The 10,726-nt window shown below is 36.8% G+C and overlaps 2 protein-coding genes across 2 annotated transcripts; one reads left to right on the top strand and one right to left on the bottom strand.

Moving 5' to 3' along the window:
- On the top strand, positions 1-4,032 carry LOC141623367 (uncharacterized). Its single transcript, XM_074439476.1, has 5 exons — positions 1-310; positions 394-481; positions 568-638; positions 727-783; positions 3,560-4,032. Exons 1-5 carry the CDS (start codon positions 200-202, stop codon positions 3,764-3,766), a joined length of 534 nt encoding a protein of 177 aa, XP_074295577.1. The 5' UTR covers positions 1-199; the 3' UTR covers positions 3,767-4,032.
- Positions 4,033-4,782: 750 nt separating this feature from the next.
- Positions 4,783-10,202, bottom strand: LOC141623366 (uncharacterized). The gene is made up of 9 exons (XM_074439475.1): positions 9,741-10,202; positions 7,991-8,767; positions 7,401-7,613; positions 6,959-7,002; positions 6,784-6,873; positions 6,520-6,690; positions 6,333-6,429; positions 5,663-5,773; positions 4,783-5,394 (listed from the first exon to the last, which is right to left on the bottom strand). Exons 1-9 carry the CDS (start codon positions 9,780-9,782, stop codon positions 4,900-4,902), a joined length of 2,040 nt encoding a protein of 679 aa, XP_074295576.1. The 5' UTR covers positions 9,783-10,202; the 3' UTR covers positions 4,783-4,899.
- Between the last annotated feature and the right edge of the window lie 524 nt (positions 10,203-10,726).

Here is a 10,726-nt window from a genome sequence, read left to right as displayed (position 1 = left end):
TAAGACATACGGATTACGGAGTGCTTCGGGAAGCTTCCCAACAAATAATCTTCCACTTGGCCAAGATATTTTTACAACACAGAGCTTCCCATCATACAAATACATTACACCATCCCAAATTCCCACTCCCCACCCCATTCTTTATCTCTGGGTTTTTCATACGAGTACTAACTCTGCCTGCCTTCAATTGCCGGGTACAATGGAAGGTAACAACAACGTGGCGTCTTCTGAATCATACTACCATCTTCTTAATGTTATGCCACATTCTTCCCAAGGCGATATTCGTCGCGCTTATCGCAAGCTCGCTATGGTATGTTATCATACATTATGCTGTGGCGGAGGTAGGATTTGTGATTACTCGATTAATTTAGAAAAATCCTAAATTTGGTGCAGCAATGGCATCCGGACAAATGGGCAAATACTCCAGCTTTGCTTGGGGAAGCCAAACGAAAGTTCCAGAAGATTCAGGAGGCATATTCTGGTAATTAACAATGCTATTTTCGTCACGATGAATATAATTGAAGAAAAAGGTAAATCTGAATGTTTTTTTGTTTTTGTTTTTGACAGTGTTGTCGGATCCGAGCAAGAAGATGGTGTATGATGCAGGGATGTACGATCCCACCGAGGAAGATAATGAGGTTTGATTATTTATTATGTTTCGTTTGATTTCCAGTATCGAATTGAAAGGGTCAGGTACTGAGAGAAGACAATTGTTGATGGATGCAGGGTTTCTGTGATTTCATGCAAGAAATGTGCTCACTCATGTCGCAAGTTAAACAAGAGGTTTGTATTTCTACAATTGCGCCTTCTGTTTCCTTTTAAGATTGATCGTATCAAAGGGTTACAGTTTACTTCACAACCTGTTTCAATTCTGTAGATTGTGTTGGAGTATAAATCCAATTGTGAGTCCCACATCGGTGAGAAAAAGAGAGAGATTGTCTATCTTATAAGGCCTAGGGGTGTTTCTCCCATTGCCAATTGGTTTTGGGAGATAAGAGCATTCTTGGGCTTGTTGGGCTTAGAGGGGGAGACGATAATAAGAGAGATTTGTATTATTAATTGATATCGTTTTACATCGATATGGTGAGATATTTATAATAGCTCCCAACTTAATGGCAAACCCTAACCCTAATGGCAAACCCTAATGGTAGCCGGGCCTAGTATATGCCCAATCTCCTAATACCCTCCCGCAATCGTAAATGCAGTAAATAGTACGAACTTTACGATTGGAGAAATACAAAGAAAATATAAAAAGAAAAAAATGAAATCTTCAATCTTCATCTTTTTCGATCTTCATCAATCATCTTCGTCTTCGAAAAGTGGTAAGATAAACGAGTATAAAGACTCGCTAGAAATTTCTTCGAACAAGAACGTTAATTTTTTCGGACTTGTCGAAAGTATGAGTTAATTTGCAGGAACCCTAAAGGAACCCTAATCGAACCTGACAAATTTCAATAAACGGAAAATTATCCGTCAATGTCAAGATTTGGAGAACGTTAAGCTTTTCGAACTCCAAACAAATAATTAAAGTACCACTTTAAACGAAGTAAAAGGCGATTAATCAAATTTCAAAGAAAAAGAAAGATTTTTTTTTTTTTTTTTGGATTTCTTGTAACAATTCGTGGGATAAGGATAGGCAATAGCAAAACAAGAAAAGCCTATCACTGCCGTAGCACATTTTGTGACAATTTTTTTTTTTTTTTTAAATTTGTGTTTTTTGATTGAGTATCCTACCGGTGGGTGTGTAGTTTTCCGGCCACCCACCGGTAAGAATGCGGAAACGGACCAAACGGTTTCTAGAGTCCCCAAGAAAGAGGCTCTGATACCATGTTGAGATTATAGAGGAGGGAGTAATTCATAAATGATAACTGTATTATTGAATGATGTGATTTGATGACAATACATAGACGATATATATAATAGATGACGATACTGTAAACCCTAGACGGTAGCCGCCCTAATGGGCCTAATATTGGACCTATTATCCTAATAGATTGTAACTTTAAGTGACCGAGTTATATCACGTTTGAAGCCGTCTCCTTTCAATCCGTAAATACTTCCATGGGGAAACCTCAACAATTGGAACAAGATAGAAAAATTAGGACTTATTTGTTTGCAGTTAATAAGGCTAGATTGTACAACTCCAGGCGTGCAAGAGAAACTTTAAATTTGAACCATTTATGTTATGATGACCTTATTTAAAACGATCTATCTGCATGTTAGGTAATTTGGTTTAATAATATAATCAATCCAATTGGAATGTAATCGTATATCAAACATGTTCAGGCCCGGCCCTAGGGGGTGTCATGAGGGGCATTTGCCTAGGGCCCAACCTTGGAAGGGGCCTAATATGAAAAAAAAAAAAAAACTTGTTTCAATTGTTCTTTTTAGTCGTGTTGGTATGCTAATATGGAGTAGACAAATTGTTGTGTAAGACCCTTTTACTCATAAGACTAGCCCATTAATCAAAAGCCCAAATAGATTATTCGATAAATTTGTATAAAAATATTTTATTTTGATAACCAAAAATTTTAGATTGATAACTTGTATATTTAAATGTGTTAGTTTTTATCATTAAATGTCGAGTTGTTAAAATAAAATTAAAATATAAATAAAATTATATTTTATAATTGGACTTCTCTCCTTTTGGGTCAGTCCTATGCTATAGGACGGTCCTATAGGAGAGTTGTTGTATGGAGTAACTTGTTTCTTTTGTTGGGCTATCTTTTCCTATTAAGTCCGTTCTATGCTATAGAACGGTCTTATAAAAGAGTAGTTTTTTTTATATGTTGATTTGGGTCTTAGACTCTTAGCCATAATTTTTATTCTATTTCGTTATATGTGCTGCAAACCTCTAAGTTATTTACCAAGATATTAATTGTATGTATATTTATTTGAAACTTTGTATGTTTTAAAGAAAAATTCAAACTAAAACATTATTTATTTAAAAAATTATAGTGTGTATAACAAGAGACATTATTAAGGTTTTTGATATTTTTTACGCTAAATAAAATTATTTAGAGGAAATTTTTTAAAAAAAATTCAAGCCAAAATAATTTATTGGGAAAAAAAAAAATTTTGCCCCCATGCCTCAAATTCCTACTTCCGCCACTGATCATACATTGTATTTTTTTAAAGGGCTCCAATTCACGATTTCGCCTAGGGTCCCGAGAAGTCTAGGACCAGGCCTGAACATGTTGTACACCGTCCCAAAACAAAGGATTTCTAAGAGTAGGCCTTCAAACCGACTTATATTTATAAGATGTATTAATTCATAGTGTTGTCATACTTTGAGGGTACTGTGTTAACAAGAATGATTTGAAGAATGGACTGGACGTGAAAGCAGCCTTCCTATGACCTTGTGGTCTTGGAAACAGTTCCATTTTCGATCATTTACACAATCCTCATCCTCAGCACTTCAACTACCTAAGAGTTTGTTCTCATGTCTATTAGATAGGAAGCTGTAAGATGAATTTCAAAAAGTTTGATTCCTGTTACTTCTCCAACTGTTGGTATTTTTATCTTGCATGATAGTTTTTTTTATGATCTTTGCCTACAGGAGGTTGCTTGCAACATGGAGGATCTTCAAGGTATGTTCGCCGATTTGGTTCAAGGATTTGACGCTCCCCAATGGTCTCCTGGCCCGCCTTTAAGTAGAAGTTGGGGTTCTGAAAATAAGCAGCAAGGACCTGAGCCAAATGGAAAAGCTTCTGATAGATGTAGCTCATCTTTAGGGGTGTTTGGGATGAGTAATTTCTGTAGATAGCTGACAATGTGGAAGCTAATGAAGCTTCAACTAGGCTTCAATTTGATTGGCAGCACATATCATTTTTATTTAAGATCTCAGGCACTGATGACAGCGAACTACTCCTGTGCATCCAGGAATCATTGTAAAAGTAATTTGGAAAGTACACCGGAGAGTTCTTAATCAAATAAACAGCATTATTGCGTTTAATTTCGTGTTCCTTTGTATTGTATGCAAACCGGGCAGGAAAACTGCAAATTGTATGAATATAGGCGTTATTTTTTTTTTTTTTTTTTTTTTTTTTTTTTTTTTTTTTTTGACAATCATATAGGCGTTATTTTGTGATGTGCATCTAATAAAAGCTGTTTGGGGTAAGATTAACTGGTAAGGGGTTGTAACTTGTAAGGGGTTGTTCGGCACTTGTTCCAACTTAACCAGAGGTGTCGTGTTCGAGTCCTTGATATGCGCAGACGCGCAGTGTTAAAACTCGTGAGAGCTTTACCGTCCTAGTGATCCTATCCAACTCGAATCCGGACTAAATCGGATGGTCTACATCCTAAAAAAAAAAAACTGCCCGGGGTCTCATTTTTGGTTGAATTTGTGCCTGTGTTTAGCTTTACCGACTTATTGTTAGTTGTTTTGCATATTTATTAGGGTTCTGTCTTCCCAATAGTGACACATCTTTGGTCTTAACAAATACATTATGGATTATGAAGTGTATATATATATCTCTAGTACTCATACTGTGAATGTATTTCGTTGTCCGATAATCTTGTCTAAATAAATCTCTGACACATTTTAGGCAAGTCATTCCAATACGCGTTAGATTGAGAAATGAACGACTCAAGAGACCTCGTTTATGCCTACATTGGAGTTGTTTCGCTAATAATCTGTTTGTTGATTTTGCTCATTCTGGTTTTCTATTACGGTACCGATAAACGTAGTTTGATAGCATTTACTTACATTGTAATGTTTTTTTTTTTTTTTTTTTTGTCATAGTGAAAAAGATTGCTTTCCAAGGCTATAGACATAGTATTTAACACTAGACAAGGTCCTCAATTATTATCACTTTGGCAGGTACACCTTGTTTCAGTGGCCTTGCAACAGTTCCCTCTAACAAGATTACTCCCTAAAATTACAAGACAAGCTACGAATCACAGAGGCGTATGCCCCATACTCTTCCTAAACAAAGCATTGCCATTTCCCCCAGGTCCTCCAATTTTTGGTGTCTGATGATCAGCAACAAAGCTGTGACCCATGCTCTTTCTAAGAAAACTATGGCCACTTCTTCCTAGATCAGCTTTCTTTGTCACCTCTATGAGCTTCTTCACAATCTCGCCGTTTTGTCTTGCTTTTGGCTTCCTCTCCTTCGTGCAAACAACCTCTTTTCTTTTATTTGCTTCCATTACATGATTTCTAGTGTTAGCTGTGCTCTTGGTATTATTAATCTTATGTACATCGGTTGTTTTGTCCAATGATGACTGAATAGGTGATCCTGCAAATTTCCTGGCAGAGACTGCTCCATTAACAACTGAGCTTGAGCATAGTTTTGTTCCTGTTCTTGTTTGATTTTCTGTCTTCAAGGTTTGAATTGATGTTTTAGCTGATGGTCTGCTCCTAGCAACCATTTGCGACTGCAACATAGTGTGCTGTTACAGATGAGATGAAACTCAAACCCATGCAACTGAATAAGTTTGCATCCTACACTTCACTCGTGAATCAATGGTATTAAGTCTAGGTCATGACACTTCATCATAGAAGGAGTAGCTACATATGTGCATGAGGTGTGGCACATGCTATTATGCTAATCTAAAACTTCTGTGAGAGTAAATTTTGCAACCCTAGATGAGAAAGTTTATAATTTCGCATTTTGCAACCCTAGCTACAAAAATCAAGGGTTATGCGTGGATTGTATACCTTTTCTCTGTTTGCAACCCGCGAAGGGGTGTTTGAGACAGGACAAAGCTTGGGGATTTCTTTCAAGTCAGGCTTTCTATATGATTTTCTGGTACCAGCTGCCATTATTTTCTGAAAGGAAGTATACATTTGTGAGCTTACATACAGCAGCTAGAGCTATAATACCGATACTGGCATATTGCATAAACTTTGCAATAGAGAAACAAGAGTACTCGCGTTTGCGGTTTCCCATGTATATGTGCAACTGTACTTCAAATTTCAGGATCCGCTTGACGACTGAAACCCTTGAAAGGTCAACAAAGCGAATTGTAGCATAGGCCTGACCAATAAGAGAGCTTTTTAAGCTCATTTACATTTTAAGTAGATAGACTTCACTTGCCCCTGTTGTTCCAATGGTTGAGTTCGAATGTTCAAAATTTTAGATCAAGAGTTCAATAACTAACCCTCTCTAGTTTTTGCTTTAAGATCCATCACTGAACGCTTCATCATTTCTAACGGCTCAATTGTTCCTAAAAGAGGGGAATTTTCGAGGTAGAGTGTCCTCCTTGTGATTTCATTCAATTTTTGTCATCTATCCTTAGCAGCCAATTTAAATTCATTATTTGAATGGTAGCGAAACAAATGAAAATTGCATTTTATATTCTACCAGTTCATAATACGAGTAACTCACTTCTGTTCTCTGCTCTGCTCCTCCAGAACACCGGAAACTGGAGTTCGTTATACTTTGACCGATTTCCTTCCTGTATGAGGCAATCTGCCTTGTTGAGCTGAAAATTATTTTACCAAACATTAGTGTAATGGAGCTTATAGCCCATATCACTTTTACGAGCTTAATAAGTTTTCAATTAGAATTAAACCTTATTGCAGATCGAGGCCTTAGTGATTCACTCATCTCGGGTGTAGACGGCCGTGGTGTGGCTACTCTCTTTGGTCTCACTTCCTTCTCTGCTCCTCCTGAACACCGGAAACTGGAGTTCGTTACACTTTGACCAATTTCCTTCCTGTAAGAGGCAATCTGCCTTGTTGAGCTGAAAATTTATTTTACTAACCATTTTTTATACTGGATAATATAACCATCTCACTGTTGAAAGCTTAATAACAAGTTTATATTAGAATTAAACCTTATCGCAGATCGAGGCCTTTGGGATTCATTTCTCACGGGTGTAGACGGCTGTGGTGTGGCAGCTCTCCTTGGTCTCGCTTCCTTCTCACTACAAGTGAACAAATTAGAGAGAGTGATCTATCAGTATCGTAAAACATGCAGTAAATGTAACCCTTTTTATCGATGAGGTTTACCTTCTCTTAGTTTGAGGTGATTTTGGTTTCGAGTTTTGAGGATTCTGCAAAAAAGATACTTATCTCCATCAAACACAACCCGATGCACAACCAACCTAATTTAGGTACTAATGATATTTAATTCAAATAATCGTAAAAAAAAAATACCGTATTTTGTTTAGACTTGCAAAATAACAACCAGAATTTATGTAACCCAAAAAAAAAAAAAAAAGAGAATTTGCTAAGCAAAAATTAAACACAAATTCTCCCTTATGACGGAGGGTATCCGTCGCAAACTTGCGACGGATACCATATCGTCTCACAAAAAACCCATAAGGGTGAGAGACAAAGCACATGGGGTGGGTGCCCACCTTGTCCCCTCTACCCATTTCCACTCACATAATACCCGTCGCAATATCCGACCCGTCGCAAGGGAGACCTACTGAAAATTAAAATGCATTACCTCTTTTTGCAATTGTCTTATAGATGATTGTAGAGACGGTGCCATTGTTTCCGAAACTGCCTTCTTAGCCCGAGATCTCAGAGGGGATTGTATTTCCCGCCAACTATTTGTTCGAGCAATTCCCTTAACTTCAACATCGCCATTAACTAGAACATTTACACCAGGTCTTGATTCGAGCCCTGAAGACCTGGTCTTGTCTGCGGACTTCAATGTCTACAAGTGAATTGTAAACATTTATTATCCACTAGGACAAATATATACTATATACATAACATACAATTTCCTAAGATTGCATTTCAAGAATCTTTAGGTTATACAGTTTTGTGCATGGTACTAAATCTCGGTTTGGGTATTGATCTCAGAAGTAGTTGCAGTGGCATGATCGTAGTCATTGCATTATAGATGCAACCTGACAATGTAGCCATTGTAACCTTCACCATGATAAATCGGTCCAAATGAGATGTAATGGGTGCATTTGAATACAATGGTCTTCTGTAAAACCTAAACTTATTAGTAAATGATCGCACAGAGCAAGAATCAACAAGTTTAAGAAGAATGCAAGAGCAAGTTACCCTAAGAACAGTATTTACCTTTAATGGTTGATTGATCAACCCTTCAGAAGTGCATTCAGAAATGCATTGTTCCTGCAGTTCGTCTGGGGTCTGATCATGAGTTTCGAATTCTAAATTAACATTCTGCTGAACATTGAGCAATGAATCCTGATTACAGGTCGATTCACTCTCCCTTGCTTCCGCATTATCAATCCATTTCACATTTTCTACTGAATAGACAGTACGTGGAGTGAGTTCTTGCTTTAGTTCTAAGCGATCTGTGAGCATAGACTCATAATCATGTTCTCGGTCACATAAATCACCCGCCAAGCTCGAGCTCTTGAGCCTCGTATCAATCTCACTAAGAGAGTTAGTATCATCTATGCTTGACAAAGGTACGGTGTGTGATTCTAAATGTAAATTGGAGGCTAAACCAGCTTCATATTCAAAGGTTCTGAAATCTCCATCAGAGGAACCCTTTGGACTCTCATCAAAATGATAAAGATCACGATTTTCAATCGGTTGTTGAGGCTCCTCTATATGGATCAAATCTTTCTGAACTTCCTCACAAGTGATTGTACTGCTAGAGCTACTCTCACTATTTGATCCATCTCTTTCAGCCTGATGGCGTAGTAATGCCCTCTTCCTAAAATGAGCTTCGAAATACGCCTTCTTCTCAGTGACTGACCCTGGTTTCGCATACTTCTCAACTTCTTCTAAATATCTATTGTGCGAAAAGGAGGATCTTCTTTCCCACGAAAGAGATTCTAGTTCAAACCTTCCGAATGATATCGAGCTTGAATGTAGTGCATCCACCTGTAATTAACAAAATGCATATACCAAATAAGTGGAAAACACTATTATGTTAAATAAGCTGGAACAAGCACACTGATAACCATGATGTAGGGTTCTCTCTTAGTTTGAAGAGGGGCAAGGCGCACCTAAAATGCAGCGAGGAGTTTTGGCTAGTGCCTCATCCAATAGGCACACTTTTTTGAACTGAAGGTTCTCTGTCAACTGACAGCCAAAGTAATCAATGGAAACAGACTCGTAGCAAAACTGAAGCAACCATGAAAGGACAGTAATTTTGCAGGATTCTGAAGCACGCAGGTGCTGTTCTCAGTCTCTCAGTGTCAATACAGAGATCAGGCAGTGGTTTTGACGGATTCTGAAGCGGGTCACTCTATTTGGACCTTGGACAAACTCCAACAAATTTTGCAACAAGCCATTCACATATATATACTTAAACATGGAACCACCAGCCCGAAACCAAAGAGACATTTTGGACTCTGAACATAAGAGTTTTGACTTGAATTGCAAGAAAACCCACTTCCTTATTCTTAGCATTACATTAGGAAAACTATCCTTGATTCTAGGTAACTAATATCATCTTGTTAAGTAGTATATAATGATGTATCCTCCTAATGTATCATTCATTCAATTAATATAACTTACATATTCTACACTAAATCCACACAAGGGTATGTGAAAACTTTCAACTTTAGTAAAAATTTCAAATTTTTCAAAATGACTCGGTATCCTATTCTATTACTCTACATTACTTAAATTACACCTGACTTCAAATCCTGACTCCGTTGCCCCGTCATGGTTGCACTCATAAGAAGCAAGCTAGATTTTAAAATCATGAATGTAAACATATTTTCTAACAAATCCATGAAATTAAAGCAATTCTTGTAACAAACAAACATAGTCACAAATTCTGAGTAAATTATGATGAGAAAACAAATTGTTTAATGTATATAAAAGAAGCAGAAAATAAAGCAAGTACCTGAAAGCTAAGGGTAAAAGGTTGTTGAAGATGACTAGCCATTATTGGGCACCTCTAAATTTAGTCTAAAGATCCCACCAATACTATTTCATCTGCATATACATTGACATGTTACAAAGAAAGCAGGAATTCGGAAGTGAGTACATACATACATACATACATACATACATAATAATAAGCTTATAAGAATCTAAAACTAAGAGTGTTGTACACTTCTACTATCTACTCATGATCAACTCTAAATCTGTAATCTAAGAGTAGTTATTAATTAATTAACTAACAAGTTAATATAATAATGTTGGAAGTTTATATAATAATAATAGGGTTGGATGCATAATGTAAGTAAGTTGTCATGTGCCACCCAACACGGTTTTTGTCATCTAATAATAGTGTGTACGCCAACATGTTCCCTCCCCATCTTCATATGTCATGCACCGCCGTGCATCTGACGGCTGGGATCCCTTTATCATGGTTTTTCTTGGTTTATAATTTTATATCCTCATGGCTTCCTGAGTGCGTCGAATCTGTCACGTGTCAATCGTCGTCTCATTCTTGACATTTCCTAACCATCGATTATCACCCTTCAACTACTGATTATGTAAGTCCTAATAATGACCTAATGGGTGTTATGGGACATAAGAAAATAGAAATGGACATGAGTATATAATATGAACACTCATATTAGCTCAAATTAATAGATTTAGTTATGACATATTTCGATATCACAAATTCTTGTTTCAGACGGACACTTTTGGTCTTATTTGTCAAACGGATAAAATGTTGCCATTTTTTAAGAAAATGTAACCAATTAATTCACAAAATATTATGACTAGATGTGTCATTTTTTACCCTGAAAATGATGTGAACAATAATAGTAACATGTTATCAAAAAATAACAACATTTTATTGTAAAATGATGACATGTTACTCGTCTTATTTCAGATCAAAAGTAATGGTCTTAAGAAAAACGGACCGTTTAGATATTA

This window comes from Silene latifolia, chromosome X (assembly GCF_048544455.1).
Source record: "Silene latifolia isolate original U9 population chromosome X, ASM4854445v1, whole genome shotgun sequence".
Classification (NCBI taxonomy): Eukaryota; Viridiplantae; Streptophyta; class Magnoliopsida; order Caryophyllales; family Caryophyllaceae; genus Silene; species Silene latifolia.
The sequence above is the reverse complement of the archived record's forward strand: the minus strand, read 5'-3'. Positions and strand labels throughout refer to the sequence as shown.

What these genes read in the sequence shown, in the direction of transcription:
- LOC141623367 (XM_074439476.1), top strand. Translation starts at nt 200, where the DNA reads ATGGAAGGTAACAACAACGTGGCGTCTTCTGAATCATACTACCATCTT. An exon ending in CTTATCGCAAGCTCGCTATG is followed by an intron (nt 311 to 393) that starts GTATGTTATCAT and finishes AATTTGGTGCAG; the next exon opens with CAATGGCATCCGGACAAATG. An exon ending in CCACCGAGGAAGATAATGAG is followed by an intron (nt 639 to 726) that starts GTTTGATTATTT and finishes TGATGGATGCAG; the next exon opens with GGTTTCTGTGATTTCATGCA.
- LOC141623366 (XM_074439475.1), bottom strand. Translation starts at nt 9,782, where the DNA reads ATGGCTAGTCATCTTCAACAACCTTTTACCCTTAGCTTTCAG. An exon ending in AGGCCTCGATCTGCGATAAG is followed by an intron (nt 6,691 to 6,783) that starts GTTTAATTCTAA and finishes ATAAATTTTCAG; the next exon opens with CTCAACAAGGCAGATTGCCT. An exon ending in AGGCCTCGATCTGCAATAAG is followed by an intron (nt 6,430 to 6,519) that starts GTTTAATTCTAA and finishes AATAATTTTCAG; the next exon opens with CTCAACAAGGCAGATTGCCT.